The sequence below is a fragment of the Antechinus flavipes genome, chromosome 3 (assembly GCF_016432865.1).
Source record: "Antechinus flavipes isolate AdamAnt ecotype Samford, QLD, Australia chromosome 3, AdamAnt_v2, whole genome shotgun sequence".
Taxonomy (NCBI): Eukaryota; Metazoa; Chordata; class Mammalia; order Dasyuromorphia; family Dasyuridae; genus Antechinus; species Antechinus flavipes.
This window is the reverse complement of record NC_067400.1, coordinates 199,214,501-199,242,032: the sequence shown is the minus strand read 5'-3', so window position 1 is coordinate 199,242,032 and position 27,532 is coordinate 199,214,501. Positions and strand designations below refer to the sequence as shown.

The following is a 27,532-nucleotide window of genomic DNA, read 5'->3' as shown; positions in this document are numbered from 1 at the left end:
TTCCCGTTGCTTGTCACTACAAAAAGGGCTGCCACAAACATCTTGGCACTTATGGGTTTCTTTCTTAAGATCTCTTTGGGATGTAAGCCCAGTAGACACACTGCTGGGTGAAAGAATATGCACAATTTGATAACTTTTTGAGCATTGTTCCAAATTGCTCTTCAGAATGGTTGGATCCATTCAAAGTTCGACTAACAATGTGTCAATGTCCCAGTTTTCCCACATTCCCTCCAACATTCATCATAATCTTTTTCTGTCATCTTAGCCAGACAAAGAAGTATGGAGTGGTATCTCAGATTTGTCTTAATTTGCAATTCTCTGATCAATATTGATTTGGAGCACCTTTTCATATGACTAGAAAGTTTCAATCTCTTCATTTGAAAGTTGTCTGGACATATCCTTTGACCATTTATCAATTGGAGAATGGCTTGAATTCTTATAAATTTGAATTAATTCTCTATATATTTTAGAAATGAGGCCTTTATCAGAATCTTTGAATGTAAAAATGTTTTCCCAGTTTATTGTTTCCCTTCTAATCTTGTTTGCATTAATTTTGTTTGTACAAAGGCTGTTTAAGTTGATGTAATAAAAATTTTCTATTTTGTGATCAATGATGATCTTTAGTTCTTCTTTGGTCCTGAATTCCTTCATCCTCCATAGATCTGAGAGGCAAACTATCCTATAGTCTACTAATTTGTTTATAGTATCATTTTTTATGTCTACATCATGAACTGATTCTGACTTTATCTTGGTATACGGGTTAGGTGTGGGTCAATGCCTCATTTCTGCCATAGCAATTTCCAATTTTCCCAGCAGTTTTTGTCAAATAGTGAGTTCTTATTCTAAAAGCTGGAGTCTTTGGGTTTGTCAAACACTAGATTATTGAAGTTATTGACTATTTTATTCTATGAACCTAACCTATTCCATTGATCAACTAGTCTGTTTCTTAGCCAAAACAAAATGGTTTTGGTGACCATTGTTTTATAATATAATTTTAGATCTGGTACAGCTAGGCCACCTTCATTTGATTTTTTTTTTTCATTACTTCCCTTGAAAATCTTGACCTTTTTTCCTTCCAGATGAATTTTGTTGCTATTTTTTCTAGGTCATTAAAATATCTTGGGGGAGTCTGATTGGTATAGTACTAAATAAATAGATTAATTTAGGTAGTATTGCCATATTTATTATATTCCCTTGACCTATCCAAGAGCGCTTAATATTTTTCCATTTGGTTAGATCTGACTTTATTTGTGTAGAAAGTGTTTTATAGTGTTGTTCATATAGTTCCTAGCTTTCCCTTGGCAGATAAGATTCCCAAATATTTTATACTATCGGCAGTTACTTTAAAAGGATTTTCTCTTTGTCACTCTAACTGTTCGATCTTGTTAGTGATATATAAGAATGCTGATGACTTTATGTGGCTTTATTTTGTATCCTGCAATTTTTTGCTAAAGGTGTGGATTATTTCTAATAGCTTTTTAGTAGAATCTCTGGGGTTCTCTAAATATATTATCACATCATCTGCAAAGAGTGATAATTTGGTTTCCTCATTATATACTCTAATTCATTTAATCTCTTTCTCAACTCTTATTGCCAAACCTAGCATTTCTAATACAATATTGAATAGTAATGGTGATAATGAGCAACCTTATTTCACTTCTGATCTTACAGGGAAATTCTAGTTTATCCCCATTACATATGATGCTTACTGATGGTTTTAAATAGATGCTCCTGACTATATTTAGGAAAAGTTCATTTATTTCTATACTCTCAAGTATTTTTATTAGGAATGAATGTTGGATTTTATCAAATGGTTTTTCTGCATTTATTGAGATGATCATATGATGTTAATTTTTTTTGTTAATTTGATTATTGATATAGTCAATTATGTTAATACTTTTCCTAATATTGAACCAGCCCAGCATTCCTGGTATATATCCTATTTGGTCATGGTGTATTATCCTGGAGATGATTTTCTGTAATCTTTTTGCTAATATTTTATTTAAGATTTTAGCATCAATATTCATTAGGGAGATTGGTCTGTAATTTTCTTTCTCTGTTTTCAACCTACCTGGGGTTAGGTATCAGTACCATGTCTGTGTCATAAAAGGAATTTGGTAGGACTCCTTCAATCCCTATTTTTTCAAATAGTATAGCATTGGAGTTCTTTAAATGTTTGGTAGAATTTACATATAAATCCATCTGGTCCTGGGGATTTTTTTAGGAAACTGATCAATAGTTTGTTCTATTTCTTTTTCTAAAATTGGAGTGTTTAACTAATTTACTTCTTCCTCTGTTAATCTGAGCAAGTATCAAGTATATTTTTGAAGGTATTCCTCAATTTCATTTAAGTTATTGAACTCATTGGCATAAAGTTGGGCAAAGTAACTCCTAATTATTGCTCTAATTTGCTTTTCATTAGTGGAAAATTATTCCTTTTCATTTTTAAGACTAATAATTTTATTTTCCTCTTTCCTTTTTCTAATCAGATTTACCAAAGGTTTGTCTACTTTATTGGTTTTTTCATAAAACCAACTCTTAGTTTTATTTATTAATTCAATAGTTTTTTTTTTTACTTTCAGTTTTATCAATTTCTCCTTTTAATTTTAGAATTTCAAGTTTAATATTTGATTGGTTTTTTAAAAAATTTTTCTGTGTGTGTGTGTGTGTGTGTGTGTGTGTGTATGTAAAGACACACAACTCTTTTTTTTTTTTATAATAGCTTTTTATTTACAGAACATATGCATGGATAATGGATAATTGTCCCTTGCAATCACTTGTGTTCCAACTTTTCCCTTCCCTCCCTCCACCCCCTTCCCTAGATGACAGGCAGTTTTATACATGTTAAACATGTTAAAGTATATCCTAGATATAATATATGTGTGCAGATCCATATAGTTCCCTGTGGCACACACACACACACACACAAATATTGGATTCAGAAGGTAAAAATAACCTGGAAAGAAAAACAAAGATGCAAATAGTCCACATTCATTTCCCAGTGTTCCTTCTCTGGGTGTAGCTGATTCTGTCCATCATTGATTAATTGGAACTCAATTGGATCTTCTCTTTGTCGAAGATATCCACTTCCATCAGAATATAGCTTCATACATTATTGTTGTTTAAGCATATAATGACCTCCTGGTTCTGCTCATTTCACTCAGCATCAGTTGATGTCAGTCCTTCCAACCCTGTTTTCATCCTGCTGGTCATTTCTTACAGAACAATAATATTCCATAACATTCATATACCACAATTGACGCAACCATTCTCCAATTGATGGGCATCCATTTATTTTCTAATTTCTAGCCACTACAAAAAGGGCTGCCACAAACATTTTCACAGATATAGGTCCTTGTCCCTTCCTTAGTATTTCTTTGGGATATAAGCCCAGTAGGAACACTGCAGGATCAAAGGGTATGCACAGTTTGATAACTTTTTGAGTATAATTCCAAATTGCTCTCCAGAATGGTTTGTTCATAACCCCACCAACAATGCGTTAGTGTCCCAGTTTGCTCACATATCCTCCAACATTCCTGTCATCTTAGCCAATCTGACAGGTGTGTAGTGGTATGTCAGAGTTGTCTTAATTTGCATTTCTCTGATCAGCAGTGATTTGGAACATCCTTTCATATGAGTAGAAATAGTTTCAATTTCATCATCTGAGAATTGTCTGTTCATATCCTTTGATTATTTATCAATCGCAGAATGGCTTGATTTCTTATAAAAGAGTCAATTCTCAATATATTTTGGAAATGAGGCCTTTATCAGAACCTTTAACTGTAAAAATGTTTTCCCAGTGTATTGCTTTCCTTCTAATCTTATTTGCATTAGTTTTGTTTGTACAAAAGTTTTTTAATTTGATATAATCAAAATTGTCTATTTTGTGATCATTAATGATCTCTAGTTTTTCTTTGGTCACAAATTCCTTCCTGTTGGAAGTTGGAGAGGTAAACTATCCTATGGTCCCCTAATTTATTTATAATCTCATTCTTTATACCCAAATCAAGGACCCATTTTGATTTTATCTTGGTGTATGGTGTTAAGTGTAGGTTCATGCCTAGTTTATGCCATAGTATTTTCCAGGTTTCCCAGCAGTTTTTGTCAAAGAGTGAATTCTTATGCCAAAAATTGGGATCTTTGGGTTTGTCAAACACTAAATTGCTAGTTATTGGCTATTTTGTCCTGTGAACCTAACCTATTCCACTGATTAACTAGTCTATTTCTTAGCCAATACCAAATGGTTTTGGTGACTGGTGCTTTATAATATAGTTTTCAATCAGGTACATCTAGGGTGCCTTCTTTTGATTTTTTTTTTCATTATTTCCCTTGAAATGGTTGACCTTTTGTTCTTCCAGATCAATTTTGTTGTTATTTTTTCTAGGTCATTAAAATAGTTACTTGGGAAAATCTGATTGGTATAGCACTAAATAAATAGATTTGTTTAGATATTATTGTCATCTTTATTATATTTGTTTGACCTATCCAAGAGCACTTAATATTTTTCCAATTGGTTAAATCTGACTTTGTGTGGAAAGGGTTTTGTAGTTTTGCTCATATAGTTGCTGACTTTCCCTTGGCAGACAGATTCCCAAATATTTTATGCCATCAACACTTATTTTGAATTGAATTTCTCTTTGTATCTCTTGCTGTTGGATTTTGTTGGTGATGTATAAAAATGCTGAGGGTTTATGTGGATTTATTTTGTATCTTGCAACTTTGCTAAAGTTATGAACTATTTCTAATAGCTTTTTAGTAGGATCTCTGGGGTTCTCTAAGCATACATAGCATCATATCATCTGCAAGAAGTATAATTTGGTTTCCTCATTACCTACTCTAATTTTTTTCATCTTTTTCAATTCTTATTGCTGAAGCTAGTGTTTCTAATACAATATGGAATAATAATGGTGATAATGAGCAATCTTGTTCACTCCTGACCTTAATGGGAATGGTTCCAGTTTATCCCCATTACATATGATGCTTACTGATGTTTTTAAATAGATGCTCTTGACTATACTAAGGAAAAATCCATTTATTCCTATACTCTCAAGTTTTTTTTTTTTTTTTAAATTAGGAATGGATGTTGGATCTTATCAAATGCTTTTTCTGCATCTATTGAGATGATCATATGATGTTAATTTGTTTTTGTTGTTGTTGTTGTTAAGTTGGTTATTGACATAGTTCAATTATGCTAATAGTTTTCCAAATATTGAACCAGCCTGGCATTCCTGGTATACATCCTACTTGGTCATGGTGTATTATCCTGAGAATGATTTTCTGTAATCTTTTTGCTAAGATTTTATTTAAGATTTTAGCATCAATATTCATTACGGAGATTGGTCTATAATTTCCTTTCTCTGTTTTCAACCTACCTGGGTTAAGTATCAGTACCATGTCTGTGTCGTAAAAGGAATTTGGTAGGACTCCTTCAATCCCTATTTTTTCAGATAGTTTATATAGCATTGGAATTAAATGTTCTTTAAATGTTTGATAGAATTCACATGTAAATCCATCTAGTCCTGGGGACTTTTTCTTAGGGAATTGATTAATAGCTTGTTCTATTTCTTTTTCTAAAATGGGAGTGTTTAAGTTTTTTACTTCTTCCTCTGTTAATCTGGGCAAGCTATATTTTGAAGGTATTCCTCCATTTCATTTAAGTTACCAAATTTATTGGGATAAAGTTGGGCAAAGTAACTCCTAATTATTGCTCTGATTTGCTCTTCATTAGTGGCGTGTTCTCCATTTTCATTTTTAAGACTAACAATTTGATTTTCCTCTTTTCTTTTTTTAACCAGATTTACTAAGAGTTTATATATATAATTTTTTTCATAAAACCAACTCTTAGTTGTATTTATTAATTCAATAGGGTTTTTTATTTTAATTTTATTAATCTCTCCTTTTATTTATAGAATTTCAAGTTTAGTGTTTGATTGGGGTTTTTTAATTTGTTCTTTTTCTAGCATTTTTAGTTGTAAGCTAACTCATTGACTTTATCTTCCTCTATTTTATGCAAGTAGGCCTCTAGAGATATAAAATTTGCTCTTATTACCACTTTGGCTGCATCCCACACATTTTGGTATGATTTCCCATTATTGTCATTTTCTTGGGTGAAGTTATTAATTATGTTTATGATTTGTTGTTTTAATCAATCATTCTTTAGTATGAGATTATTTAGTTTCCAATTATTTTTTGGTCTATTTTCCCCTAGCTTTTTAGTGAATGTAATTTTCATTGCATCGTGATCAGAAAAAGATACATTTATTATTTCTGCCTTTCTGCATTTGAATTTGAGTTTTTTATGTTCTAATATATGGTCAATTTTTGTATAGGTTCCATGAACTGCTGAGAAGAAAGTACTCCTTTCTGTCTCCATTTAGTTTTCTCCAAAGATCTATTATACCTAACTTTTCTAGTATTCTATTTACCTCTTTGACTTCTTTCTTATTTATTTTGTGGTTTGATTTATCTAATTCTGAGAGTTCAAGGTTTAGATTTCCCACTATTATAGTTTTGCTGTCTATTTCTTCTTGCAGCTTCTTAATTTCTTTTACATGAATTTAGATGCTACACCACTTGGTGCATATATGTTTAATATTGGTATTGCTTCACTATCTATGCTACCCTTTAGCAAGATATAGTGCCCTTCCTTATCTCTTTTAATTAGATCAATTTTTGCTTTTGCTTGATCTGAGATCAGAATGGCTACTCCTATTTTTTTTTTTTTATTTCACCCAAAGCATAGTAGCTTCTGCTCCAGTCTTTTATCTATTCCATTGAATTTCCATTGTCTTCCCTGGGGAAAAAAAATACTCATTTTGGCTGGGTAAGTTATCCTTGGCTGCATACCAAGTTCCTTGGTCTTTCCTATCAGATTCCAGGCCTTTTGATCTTTTAATGTGGATGCTGCTAGATCCTGAGTAATCCTTATTGTGGCTCCTCTATATTTGAATTGTTTTTTTCTAGCTGCTTGTAGTATTTTTTCCTTGGTCTGATAGTTCTGGAATTTAGCCACAATATTTCTTTGAGTTTTGGTTTGGGGATCTCTTTCAGTAGGTGATAGATGAATTCCTTCAACATTTATTTTACCCTCTGTTTCTATAACTTCTGGGCAGTTCTCTTTAATAATTTCCTGGAAAATAGTATCTAGGCTCTTTTTTTCATCATATTTTTCAGAGATTCCAATAATTCTCATATTATCTCTCCTGTCTATTTTCCAGGTCTGTTGTTTTCCCAAGTAAGTATTTGACATTTTTTCCATTTTTCATTTTTTTTTTGGTTTTGCTTGACTGATTCTTGGTGTCTCCTCAAGTCATTCATTTCCATTTGTTCAATTCTGATTTTTAATGAATTACTTTCTTTATTTACTTTTTATATTTCTTTGTGTAATTGTCCTATTGAGTTTTTAAGTGAGTTGTTTTGTTCTATGGAATTTTTTTCCATTTCACCAATTTCATTTTTTAGAGAGCAATTTTCTTTTTCTAATTCACTAATTCTGTTTTCCTTGGAATTGTTTACCTTTTGCAATTCACTAATTCTGTTGTCCAGGGATTTGATTTCTTTATCCACTCTATCTTTAAATGAGTGGGATGACTTATCCAGACCCTCTTGCCAAGCTTCCCTTTTCTTTTCCCATTTTTCTTTTAGCTGGCTTAAGAGCCTTTTTAATGTCTTCTATGAGAGTTTTTTGTATTGGAGACCAGATCACATCCCACTTTGGGGATTCATCTGGAGACACTCTGTTTTTAGTCTCCTCAGGGTTCGAAGTCTGTTCTCTATCCGTATAAAAGCTGTCTATAGTTAGAACACACTTTAATTTTTTGCTCATTTTGTCAAAGAAGAATCAAAGAAAACAAACAAACAAAAAGCAAATGCAGTATGATTTTTGGGGTAGTGTGGTGGGTCAATATAGATTATTTCAATACCGATGAGTTGAAGTTGGAACAAGCAGAAGATATTAATGATGGTTAGGTTGGCAACGTGAAATCAAGCTGATGTTTCTAATTGAGGCATACGCTCTGCAGGAGCTCTGCAGACTCTGCAGGAGGCAGCAGTGAGGCAGCAGCAGGACAGCAATGGCTATCCTTTCAGACTCTGAGATTGTGCTGAGCCACTCTGGGTGTTTCCCTAGCATTTTGGGATTATTGTCTTTACCCCCTGTCTCTATAGCTTCTCTGATGATCTACTGGCTTACTGCCTGGGCAAAGTAGCCATACTGGTAAAGTTCTCCCCGTAGATTTTCTGCTGGCTGAGATCACACCCCACACCCTTCCTGGTCTACTTTTTTGCTTTTGTTTGATCTGAGATCAGGATGGTTACTCCTTTTTTTTTTTTTTTTTTTTTACTTTGCCTGAAGCAATAGATTCTGCTCCAGCCTTTTACCTTTACTCTGTATGTATCTCGCTGCTTTAAATGTGTTTCTTGTAAACAACATATTGTAGGGTTCTGACTTTTGATGCAGTCTGCTATCCATCTCCACTTTATGGGAGAGTTCATCCCATTCACATTTATGGTTAAAATTATGAATTGTGTATTTCCTGTCATCTTTTTATTCCCAGATTAGGCTTTTCTTTTTCTTTTCCCCTTTCCCCCACTTCCCCAGTATTAAATTATGAGCACTATTTCCCTCACACAGCTCTCTCTTTTTAGAATCCCTCCTACCCCCTTTGAGTCCCTTCCCCTTTCTTAACCTTTCTCTTATTACTTTTTTTCCTTTTCCCTTTTCCTCTTCCACTTTTTAATGAGGTGAGAGAAGTTTCTCTGTAAACCAAATATGTCAATTATTTTCTTTTTGAGCCAACTCTGATAAGAGTAAGATTCACACAATGTTCCTCCCCCTCTCTAAATTCCCTCAGATATGATAGGTTTCCTTTGCCTATTCATGGAATACTTTCCCTCTTTTTATTTCTCCTTTTTCTGATACTATCCCCTTTCCACTTCTACTTCCCTTTTTTATATAATATCAGTAAAATCAATTTATACATGCACTCTTTATGTATGTCTGTAACAGAAATACAGTTCTCAAGAGTTCTTGTTATATTCTTTGCTTCTCTTGAGTCCTATAGTTGGAGGTCAAAATTTTTGTTTAGCTCTGATTTTTTCAGAAACAAATGGAATTCACCCATTTCATTAAATGTCCATCTTCTTCCCTGGAAGAAAATGCTCAACTTAGCTGGGTAGTTTATTCTTGGCTGCATTCCAAGTTCTTTTCCCTTTCAGAGTATCAGATTCTAGGCCCTTTGATCCTTTAATGTGGAAGCAGCTAGATCCTGAATGATCCTTATTGTGGCTCCTTGGTATATGAATTGATTTTTTCTGGCTGATTGTAATATTTTTTTCCTTAGTCTGATAGTTCTAAAACTTAGCCACAATATTCCTTGGAGGAATTTTAGGGTCTCTTCCAGAAGGTGTTTGATGAATTCTTTCAGTGCCTATTTTATCTTCTGATTCTGGGCAGTTCTCTTTGATGATTTCCTGGAAAATAATGTCCAGGCTCTTTTTTTCATCATAATTTTCAGGAAGTCCAATAATCCTCAGATTATCTCTCCTAGATCTATTTCCCTGGTCTGTTGTTTTTCCAAATAGATATTTAACATTTTTTCTACTTTTTTATTTTTTTGGTTTTGCTTGACTGATTCTTGATGTCTAAATGAAGCATTCATTTCTATTTGCTCAGTTCTGATTTTTACTAAGTTATTTTCTTCATTAGCTTTTTTATTTCTTTTTGTATATGTCCAATTGAGTTTTTAAATGAATTGTTTTGCTCTATAGAATTTTTTTCCATTTCACTAATTTTTTTTCACTGAGTTATTTTGTTTTTCCAATTCACAAATCCTACTTTCCTGGGAGTTCTTTATCTTCCTATTCACAAATTCTGTTTCCCTGGGAGTTCGTTACCTTTTCCAATTCACATTTCAGAAAGTTTTCTTTTTTCACTGTATTAAATTTTTCTCTTTGTGAATTATATGCCTTTTCTGTACTCTTTTGCAGAGGTTCTCTTTCCTTTCCCCATTTTTCTTCTAGCTCTCTTTTAAGATCTTTTATAATTTCTTCTAGGAGAGCCTTGTGTGATGAGGCCCAGGGTACATCCTTCTTTGGGGCTTTGTCTGGAGACTGTCTGCTATTAGTATCTTTGCGGTTGAAAACCTGCTCTCTTTCTGTATAGAAGCTATCAATATTTAGAATTTGCTTGGCTTTTTTATTCATTTGTTTTAAAAGTCCTTAGGGTCTGCCTTCAGGGCAAGGTTACCAGCTTCCTCTGCAGAACAGGGACAGATATATAGACAGTATCTGTCCTGCAAATGTACTGCAAAGAGCAGCTGAACTGCAGAAGTGCCTCTGCCCTGGGAAGTGCAGCCAGCTACTAGGAAGTTCTGTTGCCTGGGCAGACCCCACTCCCCCCACCCCCCACTGCTATGCAGATTTATGGCTGTCCCCGACAGAACCCCCCTAGTGTGCAGAAGTGTGAAAGCCCTGGGCAAAATCACCACACTGCAGAGTGGGACTACATGGCTGTGTTGTGGTCTGTGCTAAGTCACTAAAACTCAGCTGGGTGGATATAGCCTGAGCCTGTTAAATTCTGGCGTTTCAATGGAGTACATTCTACCTTTGGCCTTTTTGTAATTTCTCTGCTGATCTACTGTTTTGCAACCAAAGCAGAGTAGCCATTCAGTGGTAGGAGTCCTCCCTGCAAATTTTCCATTTGTGGAGACCATGCCTGTCCCAGTCTGCTCAATGTGTTAGCCTCTGGTTCTGCCTCCCTGCCAGCTCTGGCCTACTCATGTCGATCAGGATAAACCTTTTCTGGTGATCTTCCAGATTATCTTTGGCTGGTAATTTGTTGTACTCCCAATATTCGTGGATTTTACGTTAAGCACTATTTCTGAGGCTGAATTTGGTCACTAGTAGTGAGGGTAGAAGAGAAGCTTAGAATGATGCATGCATCATCTCCATCATCTTGGTTCCGCTACCCTTACTATCTTCTTACATGACTACATGATTACATTTACTATTTTCTTACATGACTACATGATTAAATATGTATGACCTATATCATAGGTCATTGGGGAGAAGGAAATGGGATGGGAGTGAAAATATTTGGAACTCAAAATCTTATAAAAATGAATGTTGAAACTATTTTTGTGTATATGTTATTGGATCTTTGCACATAACTTAAAAAAAAGTATTTACCAAAAAGAGAACTCATGAGCTCAGTGATGTTAGGGGAAAAAAAACATGGAAAGACTTGTATGAATCATGAAGATCAAAATGAGCAGAACCAAGAAAACACTGTAATAACAGTATTGATTCAAAAGTTACTTTGAGTAAATAAATTATTTTATCATGAACATCCAAATAAACTTTGAAGTTTTTAAAAAAAAGATGCTATTTGCAGCAAAAGAATTAAAATTTTATAGAATGATATACAAATATGTGAATTGTGTACATGTATATACACACTTGCACGCACATGCACACACAAAAACATACACATCCCTCCATTTGTGTTTAAAGGTAAACATCTCTAGAGGGTGGGGAGATGTAGAAAAAAATATTTTCATGATAATTTTGTTGTATACTTGAAAGATATAGCAAATTGTAACTAGTAGATTTTTTTCACTCTTTTATACAATTATCTTTTTTTTGTTGTAGTATATTATTGAAATAGTTGTTTTATTAAAAATATGAAATAATGTAATAAAAAGGGAATACAGTTTAAAACAATTTTTAAAAGAATTTGTTGGCCACAGCTTAACAGTTCTGTACTATGCCACCTTCTTTAACATGTCCACATTTGAACTTGCCTTTCAAAAACTATTTATCTATTCCTATCAAGTATATCATCACCACACTTCTAGTCATTAAGACTTGAAATTTCAGTGTCATCCCTGTCAACTTACTATCCTTTGCCATACACATTCAACTACCTCTCAAATTTTGCTATTTCAATTCCTAAAATCTCTCTTATATGTTCTGTTTTCTCTGCTTCCACTCTAAACCTGGCCCTAAATTCAGCTTCAATTACTGCAAAAGTAATAATGTCTCCAATTTGTCTCTTGCTTTCCAATCATCCTTCTACAAAGTTGCCAGAGTCACTCACTTAATAAACTTCAAAGGACTCCTATTACTTTTATGATAAAATTTATCATTTAAAGCCCTTTAATTGAAGGGCTCCAACTGAAGTATCTAGCTTTATTATGGCACTGAAAACATGGATGAGTTTCTCTAGAAGTCCCTTGCCAAGAGGGACCCTGTCTTTCCATGTTCATCATAGTTTGGGTATAATAAGCATTTGTGACCACTGTGGCACAGCATCTTATGATCTCTGCTAAAGGAGCATCTTTGTCTAGTCCCCATATAACTCTTTTGCAAACCTCATTGGTATTTTCCTTAGTCAGATGTCTGGTCATTCTTTCGGTGGCAGCATTATCTCTAATGGTTCTTATGACAGCTGTTTGCAAATGTTCCACAAAATCTGCAAAAGGTTCATTGGGACCTTGCTCTATTTTTGTGAAAGCTTTACTTCCATCTTTCTGTCCAGGGAGAGAACTCCAAACTTTTACTGCAGCCTTAGAAATTTGTTCATACACTGTTATGGGATAATAAATCTGTTCTGAATTCTCTCCATACTGACCTTCACCAGCTAGTTGGTCAAAAGTGATTTGTACATTAGCTCCTGTTTGCCTGTTGCATTGGGATTGAATCCTACATAAGTCATGAAACTCTGAAAGCCACAAGAAATTTTGTCCAGATTCTAAGCATGTCCTAGCTATGGATTTCCAATTGTTCAGGATTAAGATTGTAACAGCTTAACATAAGAGGATGTAGCCCCATAAAGAGTGCAACCCTTTTTCAAATCTTTAATTTTTTCCAAATTAAAAGGAGTGTATTTTCTCTCTTTTTGACCTGAGGAGTCAAGTTTTTCAATCACAGAATATGCACTTATAAAATCAGATATATCTTCTCCTTCATTTTTTGCTTTAATTAATGCTTTTTCTAATCTTGTCATGTTCTCCTTAATAGGTGGTTCTAATTGCATTACTGCCTCTCTCCCTCTTCCTTCTCCCTCCACCCATGAAGGGTTAATTGAGGGGGGAGGTCATGAGTTGTGGAATGGTCTAATTTCTCCTGCTGTGAAGTATCACACTCAGAATTGTACTTAACTCCCTTCTTATCTGATTTTTCTTGTTTTTCACCTAGTATAGTTGGCACCTCCCCTTCCTGCACTTTCTTTTTCTTCATTTTAACACTTAAATAATTTCTTATAGGCAGTTGTATTAAATTGTATGTATAAATTATATTTTTAGAAATTGAGTTTGGATGAGAATTGTTGTATTCACCTAGTTGCGCTCCCACTAACTTCCACTCATTTGGATTCAATTCTTCTTCTGCAGAGAACCAAGGATATATCTACCGTACAGTTTTTAAAATATCAACAACATGTTCCCAGGTTATAATTAAATCTTGATTTAAATCACATACCTTGAATTTTAGTTAGTTCTTGTTGTATGTATTTGTATGTATGTCTACTTTCCCATCTCTATGTTGATGTATCTGAAATGGCTTTTTTTCTTTTTTTCTATCTCTTATATTCTTTAGTTTGTTTTCAGAACTCATTTAAACTCACGTTTTCCATATGAAAACCTTCTCTTTTCTCTCCAACTGATGGGGTCTTCCTCCCTTGCTCCATCCTTTCTGAATTACTTGGTTTTTTTTTTTTTATTATGTATTTATGTGTCTCCCATGATATAATGTAAACATTCTGAAGGCAGAGACAATTTAATTTGAGTTCTATATCTTTGCCCAGGGCCTTTCACATAGTAGTTACTTAATTGATTGATTACTGGTATATAAGCTAATGAAATATTACGGATTTCCTTAAACATGATCAACTTCATGGAAATTCTCAAATACTATGAAGCCACATCCTTAAGAAGGAAAGGAACAATTTCTCTTATGAAATCAAAAATTGATTCATAAATCAGTCATTTTAGAATTATACAGAAGTTAAAAATGGCTAGTTCACTTTCAGCTAGACACTGCTGAGTAACATAAGGTGTGCCTAAATAACAGAAGGCTTTTGAAATGTAGGTTATAATCTTACTAAAAAAGAACTAATAAACAAGCAAATAAATACACTCATATCTGAGGTGAAAGCTACCGAAAAATATGACTATTTGCAAATTTCTGAAAATCCATTTTTCTTCCATGTTCACAAAAATAATTGTGTGAATAGAAATATTCAACTAAGTATTTTCTGCAGTAATGTAAATTCCACTCAACAATTTTAGCAATTAAAAAAAAAACTATTTATGCTTAACCTGGAGAAGAAATGATTCATCTAAAATCTTGCTTTGAAGCATTTGGAAGGCCACTACATAAGAATTGAAATTAATTCCTTGGTTACAAAAAACAAAGGAGTAAAAGTTATAAAGCAACAAACAGTGGAATTAAGAAAGAACTTCCATACTTTAAATCACTATAAATCAGAGAAATGCAAATTAAGACCGCTCTGAGGTACCACTACACAGCTCTCAGATTGGCTGACAGAAAAAACATAAAGATGAATGTTAGAGGGGAAGTGGGAAAAGTGGGACACTAATAAATTTCTGGTGGATTTGTGAACAAATCCAACTATTCTGAAGAACAATTTGGAACTGTGTCCAAAGAGTTATCAAAATGTGCATGCCCTTTACAATCCAGCAATGTTTCTACTAGGCCTATATCCCAAACAGATTTTTAAAAAGGGCAAAGGGACCCTTATGTGCAAAAATGTTTGTGACAGCACGTTTTTGTAGTGGCAAGAAACTGCGGATTCCTATCAGTTGGGAATGGCTGAATAAGTTATGGTATATGAATGTTATGGATTAGTATTGTGTAGTGTTCTTCTTTTATATGAATGTTATGGATTAGTATTGTGTAGTGTTCTTCTTTTCTACAATATAATCGTTCTCTGGGAGCAGATTTCTTGGGGGGGCTTCTGGAGGCAGCCTTAGTTTCAGTTCAGAGTAATAATCACCTCAACTGCAGCCAGCTGTTAAAAGTTCAGTCCTTTATTGTCTCTTCCAAAATAGCCTGGTTAGTTTTCTTGGAGGCCTATCTCTCTCCTTGGTTCCAAGAGCTTGTTACTAAAGTCCTTTGCCTCTTCCAGCTTCAGCCTCTCTTCTTCCGAATCCCCAGTTCTGCCCGACTACAGTCTCTGGCTTCTCAATCTCCACAACTGACCCCTGGCTGAGGATCCAAGAGCTTCTTATATATATGATCTCTTAAAGGTGTGAACTCAAAGATTGACTCCTCCTCCAAGAGTGGGATTGTGGGAGCTGTGACTTGTGAATCTCCTCCACTGAATTTGTGAATCTCATACTGAATCCTGACTTGTGAATCTCGAATGCTAATGTGTGAACTAACGTGCGGACTCTTAAAGATGTGAACACTGAACTAGAGAACTGCTAAGCACGATGCTAAAATTAGACAACTGACATCACTTTGTAAGAATCCTAACAGTATTGTTCTAGATGAAATGATCAGCAGGACGATTTCAGAGAGGCTTGGAGAGAATTACATGAACTGATGCTAAGTGAAATGAGCACAACCAGGATTTCAATGTATACAGCACTGGCAAGATTATACAATGATCAATTCTGATGGATATGGCTCTTCTCAACAATTAGATGATTTAGGCCAATTACAATAATCTTGTGATGATAAGATTCATCTACCCCCAGAGAGAGGATATGTGTATCACAACATAGTATTTTCACTTCTTTTGTTGTTGATTCCTGGAATTTTATTTTGTTTCTCTTTTTTCCCTTTTTGATCTGATTCTTCTTGTTTAACATGATAATTATATAAATATGGATGCCAATATTGGATTTACATATATTTAACCATGCTTAACATGTATTAAATTACTTGCCTTTTAAGAGAGGGGATGGAGGGAAAGAGGAGAAACTGGAACACAAAGTTTTGCACAGGTCAATGGTAAAAAATTATCCTTGCATATATTTTGAAAATAAAAAGCTTCACTTAAAAAAAAGAAAATTTAAAATAAATGAATAAAAAGTACAAAACTTTTGTGTAACTGAATTCAATGATGAATTAATTGAAAAAAATAAATAAGGTTCAAAAATAAAAACATAACACATATTGGTATATTTGGCTAATAAAACCAATGTGAGAAAATATTACCTGATTGAGAAATTTAAACATATATTCCATTTTATATCTTATAAAAATATAAGTAATACATAAAGATCCAAACAATTTATAGGAAAAGACTTGGGAGGGAAAAATATGAAAATCCAAGACAAATTATTAAAAAGAAGTATTATCAGTAGTTAGTCATAATATAAATAATAAGTTACTCTTTTCATATCAAAGTTATCACCTGAATCCTCACAGTCTGAGAGCTGCTGTGCACTGTCAATTTCCTTCTCTTTTGGTGGTATACATGACAACACACTATAAGGCTCTGTGTGTATCGAATCATCAAATTTTCTTTCACTTGCATTGCTGAACTGATTCTGTATGTCAGGTTTTTCTTGTTCTATGTGTGTTCTGAGGAAAATACAGTCGATATCTTTATCCATCCTCTGCTTTCTTCTCTCATTCTAATAAAACCAAATCATAGCATCTATCACAATTTGTTTAATTTAGTTCCAAAAATTTAAAGTAGTAAGTCTTAAAATAAACATTGTGAAAAAAGAGGGAAACTGAATTGTTTTTTAAATGTTAATAAATTTCAAAAAAGAAAAAATGGTAAATAAAGAGCAAATTGTAAGCCACTAAACCCCAGAAGAATGTGGGACCAGGCTGTGACTCCCCAAGCCCCAAAGTCAATCAGCAGACCTGCCCCAGGGAAAATTAAAGTGGCAGATCTTAAGAGCAGACCTTAACCTTAAAAAATGAGCAAAATAGCAAAAAGAACTCTGACCATAGAAAGCTTTTATGGAGAGAGAAGAACAGACCTTACACCCTGAGGTTCTTAAAAGTACATCAACTCCAGATGAAGCTCTACAGGGAGATATGAGCTGGTCCTCATTTTACAAGGCTTTCTTGGAAGATTTCAAAAAAGGACTTAAAAAAGAGTTAAAAGAAAAATGGGGAAAGGAAATGAGATCTTTGCGAGAGGGGATGAAAAAGAAAAAATAGAAATTATCTGAAGAAAACTCCTTCCCTGGGGCAGGTCTGCTGATTGACTTTGGGGCTTGGGGAGTCACAGCCTGGTCCCACATTCTTCTGGGGTTTAGTGGTTTACAATTTGCCCTTTATTTACCACTTTTTTCTTTTTTGAAATTTATTAACATTTAAAAAACAATTCAGCTTCCCTCTTTTTTCACAATGTTTATTTTAAGACTTACTAGTTTAAATTTTTGGAATTTCTGAAGAAAATTATATATGATTAAATGTAAAAAGCATATAACTCATTACAAAATAGATATGAAAAAGGTACCAATTTATTGAAAAACAGTGTTTGTGAAATGGGAAAAAAAGCCAATGAACAAAACAATTGGCCAAATAAAAAAGGAGCTAAAAAAGGTAACTAAAAAATAATACACTAAACATTAGAATTGAACAAATGAAAGTGAATGACTCACTAAGACTGCAAGAATCAATCAAACAAAACTAAAAAACTAAAAAATAGAATAAAATATGAAATACCTTCTAGGAAAAACAACTGTCCTAGAAAATAGATCTAGAAGAGATAATCTAAGGATTATTGGACTTCCTGAAAGCAATGATGAAAAAAAGAGCCTAGACACTATCTTTCAGGAAATCATCAAAGAAAACTGCCTTGATGTCCTAGAACTAGAAAGTAAAGTAATCATTGAAAGAATTCACTGATCACCTCCTGAAAGAGACCCCAAAATGAAAACTCCAAAGAATATTGTAGCTAAATATCAGAATTACAGGATCAAGATAAAAAAATACTGCAAGAAATCAGAAAGAAGCAATTCAAATATCAAGGAGCCACAATGAGGATTACCCAGGACCTAGCAAAATTCACCCTAAGGATCAAAGGGCCTGGAATCTGATATTCTAACAGGCAAAGGAACATGGATTGTGACCAACAATCACCTATCCAGTTAAATTTAGCATTATCTTTCAGGAAAGAAGATGGATATTCAATTTCACAGGTGAATTTCATTAATTTCTGATGAAAAGACCAGAACTGAATAAAAAATTTGATCTCCAATTACAGAACTCAAGAGAAGCATTAAAAGGTAAAAAGGAAAAAACTCTTGAGAATTATTGTTCTGGGTATTGTATACCCAGAATTGTATAAAAATACCCATATTGTTATGGGTATACTTAGAGAGTATGGTTATAATTTGATTTTATTGTGATAATATGACAAAGAAATTTGAGATAGAAAGAGGATTGCACTGGAAAAAGAGGGAAAATGAGGTAAAGGAAATTACATCTCATGAAGAGGCAAAGAAGACCTATTATAATTTTTTCCTCAATTCCCTCAATCGGGGGGATGAACATTTTGTGAATCTTATTCACTTCATATTTGGTTCAAAGAGAGAATATCAGATATATTTGATTTCACAGAAAAGTTTGTCTCTTAATAGTGAACTAGGAGGGAAAAGGGAAAAATAAAGGGGAAGGCTAATAGAAGGGAAAACAAGTAGTAGGGGAAAAATATAAGAAAGGAGAAGGGGCTCTAAAGGATGAGGGATGTTTGAGGGAGGGGGTGATCAGAAGCAAAATACTGGGGAGGAGAGAAAGGGGAAAATGAAATAGAAAGGCATAATTTGGGGTAAATAAGATAATAGGATATACAGAATTAGTTACATTACTTGTGAATGTGAATGGGATGAACTTTCCCATACAGCAGAAGTGAATAGCAAACTACATTAAAAGCCAGAATCCTATAATATGTTGTTTATAAGAAATACATTTAAAGCAGAGTGATACATACACTGTGAAGGTAGAACAGAATCTATTAGGGTTCAGGTGAAGTTTAAAAAAAAAAAAAACAGGGGTAGCAATCCTGATCTCAGATCAAGACAAAGTAAACATAGAACTAATTAAAAGAGACAAGGAAGGAAACTATATCTTACTAAGGGGTACCATAGATAATGAATCAATATCAATACTAAACATATATGCACCAAGCGGTATAAAGAGCTGCAAGAAGAAATAGCAAAATTATAAGGGATCTCAACCTTGCTCTCAGAATAAATCAAACCACAAAATAATTAAGAAAAAAGTTAAGAAGGTAAATAGAAAAATAGAAAGCAGAAATGATAAATTTTTGTAGATAAGTGAATGGAGACAAAAAGGAGTATATTTTTTCTTGGCAGTTCATGTAACTCATACAAAAACTGAATACATATTAGGGCATAAAAACTTCAAAATCAAGTGCTGAAAGGCAGAAATAGTAAATTGAGTTTTTTCAGATCATAATGCAATATAAATCACATGCAATAAAAGGCCAGGAATTTTTAGTTGGAATTAGTTGGAAACTAAATAATCTAATCCTAGAGAATGAATGGCTGAAACAACAAATCATAGACACAATCAATAACTTCATCCAAGAGAATGACAATGAGACAACATAACAAAACATGTGGAATGCAATCAAAGCAGTTATTAGGGGAAATTTTTATATCACGAAATGCTTCCTTACATAAAATAAAGAAAAAGAAAATGAATGAATTGGGCTTGCAACTAAAAAAAAAAAAGCTAGAAAAAAAACAAATTAAAAACCCTCAATTAAATAAAAATTTGAAATTCTGAAAATAAAAGGAGATATTAATAAAATGTAAAGTAAGAAAACTATTGAATTAATAAATAAAACTAAGTTGGTTTTATGAAAAAACTAACAAGACAGAGAAAACTTTAGTTTATTTGATTAGAAAAATCAAAGTAGAAAATCTAATTGTTAGTCTCAAAAATAAAAAGGGAGAAGTTTCCACCAATGAAGCAGAAATTAGAGCAATAATTAGGAGTTATTTTGCCTAACTATATGCCAATAAATTCAATAATCTAAATGCAATAGAGAAATAATTACAAAAACATAGATTGTCTATGTTAACAGAGAAAAAATAAATTATTTCAATAGTACCATTTTACAAAAAGAAATAGAACAAGAAACAGAATAGAATAATAACAATAATAGAATAGAATAATAGAAAATAGCATAGAATAATAATAATAAAGAAATAGAATAATAAATAGAATAATCAACTCCCTAAGAAAAATCTCCAGAGCCCAGATGGATTTACATGTGAATTCAATGAAACATTTAAAGAACAATTAACTGTAATACAATATAAACTATTTGAAAAATAGAGAAAGAAGTAATCCTACCAAATTCTTTTTATGACACAGATATGGTACTGATATATAAACTAGGTAGGGTAAAAACAGAGAAAGAAAATTATAGACCAATTTCCCAAATGAATATTGATGTAAAAATCTTAAATAAAATATTAGCAAAAAGATTACAGAAAGTCATTCCCAAGATAATTCATTATATCAGGATTGCAGGGCTGGTTCAATATTAGGAAAATTATTACCAGAATTGACTATAGCAATAACCAAACTAACAAAAAGATTATTTCAATAGATGCAGAAAAATATTTGATTAAATCCATCACCCACTATTAAAAACACTAGAGAGTATAAGAGTAAATGGATTTTTTATGATCAGTAGCATCTATTTAAAACCATCAGCAAGCATCATATGTAATGGGGACAAATTAAAACCATTCCCAATAACATCAGGGATGAAACAAGGTTACCCACTATACCATTACTATTCAATATTTTTTTAGAAATATGAGTTTTGGCAATAAGAGAAGAAAAGGAGATTAAAGGAATTAGAGTAGGTAATGAGGAAACCAAATAATCACTCTTTGCAGATGATATGATGCTATTTTTAGGGAAGCCTAAATAATCAAATAAAAAACTACTACAAACAATTCACAACTTTAGCAAAGTTGCAGGATACAAAATAAATCCACAGAAATCATAAGCATTTTTATATTACCAACAACATCCAACAGCAAGACAGAAAAAGAAAAATTCCAATCCAAAAAACTATTGATAGTATAAAATATTTGGGAATCTATCTGCTAAGGAAAAATCGAGTAGTATATGAACACAACTACAAAATACTTTCCTCACAAATAAAGTCAGATCTAATCAGTTGGCTAAATATCAAGTGCTCATGGGTAGACTGAGTGAATATAATAAATATGACAATACTACCTAAATTAATCTACTTATTTACTACCAAACCAATCACATTTCCAAGAAATTATTTTATAGACCTAAAAAAAATAATAATCAAGTTCATCTGGAAGAACAAAAGGTCAATAATTTCAAAGGAATTAATGAAAAAAAAATGCCAGTGAAGATGGCCTAGCTGTGCCATACCTAAAATCACATTATAAAGCAGCAGTCATCAAAACCATTTGGTACTGGTTAAGAAACAGAGTAGTCACTCAGTGGAACAAGTTAGGTTCACAGGACAAAACCGTCAATGATTATAGCAAGCTAGTGTTTGACAAACCCAAAGACCCCAGCTTTTGGGATAAGAACTCACTACTTGACAAAAACTGCTGGGAAAACTGGAAATGTGTATGACAGAAATTAAGCATTGACCCACACCTAATACCAAAATAGGGTCATGATTTAGGCATAAAGAGTGATATTATAAGTAAATTAGAAGAAAATAGGATATTTACCTCTCAGATTTGTGGAGAAGGAAGGAAACTGTGACCAAAGAAAAACTGGAACTCATTACAACACCAAATAGATAAATTTTATTATATTAAGTTAACAAAGTTTTTGTACAAACCAACTAATGCAGAAAAGATTAGCAGGAAAGCAATAAATTGGGAAAATATTTCTTATATTTGAGGGTTCTGATAAATGTCTCATTTCCAAACTATATAGATAATTGACTCAAATTTATTTGACTCAAATATATATATATATATATATATATATATATATATATATATATATATATATTAGGAAAACTGAGGCACTAATATATTGTTGGTGGAAGTTTGAACAGCTCTGGCCATTCTGGAGAATGGATGTGGCTCTTCTCAACAATGAGACAATTCAGGCCAGTTCCAATGATCTTGTGATGATTACAATTATCAACATCCAGAGTGGGAACTAAGTGTGGATCACAACATAGCATTTTCACTTTTTTTGTTATTTGCTTGAATTGTATTTTCTTTCTCATTTTTTCTTTTTGATCTGATTCTTCTTGCACAAGATAACTGTATAAGTATGTATGCTTATATTTGATTGGCATATATTTTACCATGTTTAACATATATTGGATTACTTACCATCTAGGAGAATGGGTGGGAAGAAATTGGAAAACCTTGTGTTCCATCAGTGGTGAAATATTGTCCTTGCATATGTTTTGATAACAAAATGTTTCAATAAAAAGAAAGACTATTAGCTATTTAATATAAGATATTTTTTAAAATTAGTAAGAAATAATCAGACATATTAAAATAAAACACAAATTCAAATGTACATAAAAAAGAATTTAAAAGCTTTACATCCTTAAAAAAAAAGGTTTACATATTTTTCCTTTTTAATGTAAGATCAACTAAGAGATGTTATTATTAATATAGAAGGTGTAATTTCACCATATCATTATACATTCTGGATTTTTAACATGGAGTTTAGTTGGCCATGTTCTACAGTAATGTTTCTCTTCTTAATCTTGAGATGTAATATGTTTGGTGGGATATATCGTCATGTTCTCTCTATATAGGTAATTTATTAACATTTTGCTTACAAACACATTTACCTGTATGTCTATATGTGTTTTTGTATCTGTGTGTGTGTGTGTGCGCATTGTGTGTGTTTGTGTGTATGTATAATGTGGATATGTATGTGTGAAAGTATGTATGTATACATAAACATAATCTATGCTTAACTGCAGCCTGAATGGAAAAGTTGGGAAGAAGAAAGGAGAAAAAAATAAAGTAAAAAAAATAAAATAAAGTTCTCTGCACAGCAGAAAACCAACAAGAAAGCAAACAAAAGATGGACAATTCTGAATACAATGTCTTCTATTATTATATATGCTTTTTTTGAAATTGAAATGTATTATTACATATTTTTAGAAATTAGAAATTTAAAAAAACACACCAATTTAGAAAATAGGACTTCTTAGGTAGTAGAGTAGGTAGAACAAGGACTCTGGATTCAAGAGGATCTGAGTTCAAATCTGATCTGAGATGCTTGACATGTATAACCATGTGATCCTGGGCAAGTCACTTTGTGATCCTGGGCAAGTCACTTAACCCCAACTGCCTCACCAAAAACAACAAAAGACACTATATACAAAGGCCAAAGGCCATTATTTGTTCATGCTTCTCACACAAAATAAATTTCTGTATCAAAGTATAAAATAATGCTTAAATTTTTGCTCATACAATGTTCTCAAATGAACATAAAAATAAACATTTCATAAAAATTACACATAATAATTCATGTTATCAAGACGATTTTATTGTACTCATCCTTGCAAATAGGAATACCATCAAAGAAAACCTAACTAGAAAACCTATAATACACTATCTGGATCAGGAGAATCAAATATTCTAGATAACTAAGAAAACTAAGATGTGCAATATCTTCTGTATGCTACCTTCCCACCTCAGAAACAGAAGGTACTTAGAAGAATCAATCATTATTTGCTGCCCAGTGGGAAGCTATAATGAATTAATAAAAAGGACTTTAGAAGAAAATAAGCAGAAGCACAACAACTTAGCTGTATGAGGGAACAGAAAATAAGGTGAGGAGCTGCCAAGACTAAGGAGATTTTGAGATGTGTAAAAAGTCATGTAAGCTCTCAATCCCTGGAGATGTCACATAGACACACACACACAGAGCCATTAAGAATATAATCTGTAAATTAATTTTGCCAAAAATTTAGATAATAAAATAATATTCACAAAGAAATATTCAGACATAAGTATTTATGGTCATTTATAACACTTTACATTGTATTCAGAAAATGTTCAATATATAAATTCTAAAAAGCATTTATATATTATAATAAGATAACAGTATCAAGACAGAGGGAAAGAAGAGACAGAATAAATATTATAAAAAGAATAACACAATTCTGAAATATAGCAAACAATGACAATGATTTGTGTTTCATTATGTTCGTTCCCTCATTTTACTTTACTTCAATCTCATCTCTTTCTGACAGTTACGATTTCCACCTAAAGGGGAAAAGGGAATGGTGTAAATTACCTGCCATAAAGGAGGCAAAACAAGGCTTTTACACTGAAGGGAAGGAAGAGGAGGAGAGGGAGAATGAGTGGACCTTACTTTCACTAGAATTGGTTCAAAGAGCAAATAACATACACAATCAAGACGGGGACAGAGCTCTAATTAATCCTGCAGCAAAATAAGAAGAGAAGGGGATATAGGAAGGAGGTAAGATGATAGAAGAGAGAGCATATTAAGGGAGGGAGTGGTCAATAGCAAAACACTTTTGAGAAGGGACAAGGTGAATAAAGAGAGAGAATAGAATAATTGGGGGAAAATATAGTTAGTAATAGTAATTGTAAAAAGAATTTTAAAGCAAGTTTTTCTGATAAGGCATAATTTCTCAAACATATAGTGAAACGAATCAAATTTATAAAAAATAAGAACCACACTTCAACTGATCAAAAAAAAATATCAACCATGCCTAAAGGACTATAAAAATCATGCCTATCTTTTCACCTAACAATGCCACTACTAGGAAGAATACCAAAAGAGATTTTAAAAAAGAGAAGTACATGTACAAAATTATAGCAGCTTTCTTCTCAGGGAAAAAAAAATTGGAAATTGAGGCGGGGAGCCCATTAATTGGGGAATAGCTGGCTGAACAAATATAATTGTTCTATAGAAAATGATGAGGGGGATGCTCTCAGAAAAACCATGAACTCAAGCAAAGTGAAATGTACTATGTACAAATCTATAGTAATATTCTGAGATGATTAGTTGTGAATGACTTTGCTATTTTCAGCAATACATTGATCCACAGCTGCTTTGAAGGACTTATGCTGAAAAATACTGATTCTCTCTCTCTGTCTTTGTCTCTGTGTCTGTCTCCCTTCCCTCTCTTTCTCTGTCTATGTGTCTCTATCTCTTTCTCTTAAGCTTATTTATCTTCAGGTCTCTTTTTAGGTAGAGAGAGCTACATTTTCTTTCACAACATGATTTTTATGGAATTGTTTTGCATAACTTCACACACGTTTTCTTGATGAAGGCTGGAGTTGAGGGATAAAATACAGACTCTGGAACTCAAATTTTTTTAAAAAAAGAAATGTAAAAAATGTTTTAAATGAAACTGGGAAAAAATAAAAATATTTAAAAAGAAAGGACAAAGAATAACAAAAAATTATGTTTCCGACTTTCAAAAAGAGAAACCTGCAATTTATTTCATGGTTATATGGATCTCCCACTAAGAAAGAAGCTTCTGCTAATTCAGGGAAACATTTTTTCTGCAACTCAGAACCATTCAGAGTTGTCTGAATACTTAGAAGTTAAGTGCCTTGCCCAGAATCACACACTGCATGTACACAGCACAGGCAAACTTAGGTCTTCCTGTCTTTAAGACCAATTCTCTATTCCCTTACACCATACTATCTCTAGCACCAGGAAAAAATCCTATTGGTTATTCATCCCCCAGAACCATTAGGTGCCTTTTGATAACCATTTCTCTGACACTTTCTTTTCATGATCCTCCAAATGCTTTCTTATGGACTTTCATTTAAAAACAAAAATTAGGTGTCATCATACATACCTCCCTGAGTACAATGTCTGTTGGTTTGAACAGGTCTATATCAGAATCAAATCTCAGAAATTCAGGATGTTCTGTGGCATATTCTTTTTCCCTCTCTTCTCTGTTAGATTAAAAAAGCAAGAAAAAATATCCTCACTCAAAAGTCTTAACTTATAAGTAACTTGTTACTTATACTTGTCCAAGTAAGTTAAATTTTTAAACATACAATTGTACATAAAATTACTTGTAATTGAACCCTAGTCACTTTTCAGTAATTCAAACATTTGTCTTGCCTAAACCATGTGATGGCCTTGTACATGATTATCTCTCTCCTGTTTCCCTACCTTTGAATAGGCTGGTCCCCTAGGCTTAAAAGACAGTTCCCCTCACCTCTACTTCTTAGAAACCCAGATTCCTTCTCATTTAAGCTCAAATATATCTTCTATGTGGGCATTTTCTGATTATTCTAATTACTAGTACTGTACAAAAATTACTTTGTGTATATCATAAAGATACATATGTATATGTCATATATATATATATATATATATATATATGTGTGTGTGTGTGTGTGTATATATATGTGTGGGGGTGTGTGTGTATATATATGTATATATATATATAATTTAAGTTTATATACTCTTTCCCTCATTAGGGAATGTAAGTTCCTTGAAAATTTAAAGAATTCTTTTATCTTAGCACCTGACAAGTAGAAAGTTTTTTAACAAATGCTTGTTCATGGACTAATTTTTTTTTAATATAAGTGCTACTTGGGTCAGAAACTCAAATCTTTAACTTCCAAACTCATCAAGGTCATGGGTTTTTTAATAAAAACATATTATTTAATCCATTTGAAAATATCTGTGTTTACCAGTTCACCCACTTGAAAAAAAAAGTCTGCTTTATTACTATAACTGGTTCCATAGAAGACATGAATAACTTTCCCCCCAAAAAAATTTTATTTTATTCTCTGCTAGTATTTTGACATATTAGAAGATAACTATTCTTTTGTGTAACCTCTGTTTCCTTTCTTTTTCTCGAATATATTTATGTAAAAATAGAATACATGCAAACCTATATACAGATTTTGGTCATATATTTAAATGACAGAAAATTAGAAAAAGATATACCATTTGAACTCATGTTTAAACCACTGCATAAGAGTTATACTCCTGTACTACAATATATAGAGACCAATTAAAATTTGCTTGATGTATCATTTAAATAAAATAAATCAGTTCTCCAGATAACTATCAATGGCAGAATCACTATTTGTGTTTAGATGTGAAAGATAATTAAGAGTTACTAAAACAAAACCATAAGAGATATAACAAAGAATACTTTAAATGTTTGTCAGTTTTGATTATAACCATGACATAATGACACTGAGAGTCACTTTTAAGGCTTATCTAGATTATTATGAAAACATGAATTACGTAACCTTTTGTGCTGTACCTCAATTTGTCCTTATTTTTCAAGTTATTCATTTAGTAGTCATTTTAAAATATAATCAGGTGTATCTATGAACGTGTCATTAAAATAGTATTTTGTTTTCCAAATATATTGGAAATGAGTGATTAACAATGAGACTAAATGCTAGAAAGTGAAAAGTTTTTGTATCACTCACAAATTCACACCTATGCATTGTTAATTATAGAGGCTTTCCTTACCAGAAAGGGCCTTGGAACACAAGTATAGTTGGGCCTGCATGACAAAGCAGGATAGGGGAAGAAACATATGAAATGTTACAGAGAA

At 32.6% G+C, this 27,532-nt stretch overlaps 1 protein-coding gene across 1 annotated transcript in view; it reads right to left on the bottom strand.

Moving 5' to 3' along the window:
* Positions 1–27,532, bottom strand: part of LOC127557109 (ADP-ribosylation factor-like protein 13B) — a 61,535-nt gene that overhangs the window by 8,790 nt on the left and 25,213 nt on the right. The window contains 2 exon segments of the mRNA XM_051990559.1: positions 16,385–16,607; positions 25,799–25,898. Of these exon segments, the coding sequence (XP_051846519.1) occupies positions 16,385–16,607; positions 25,799–25,898 (323 nt within the window).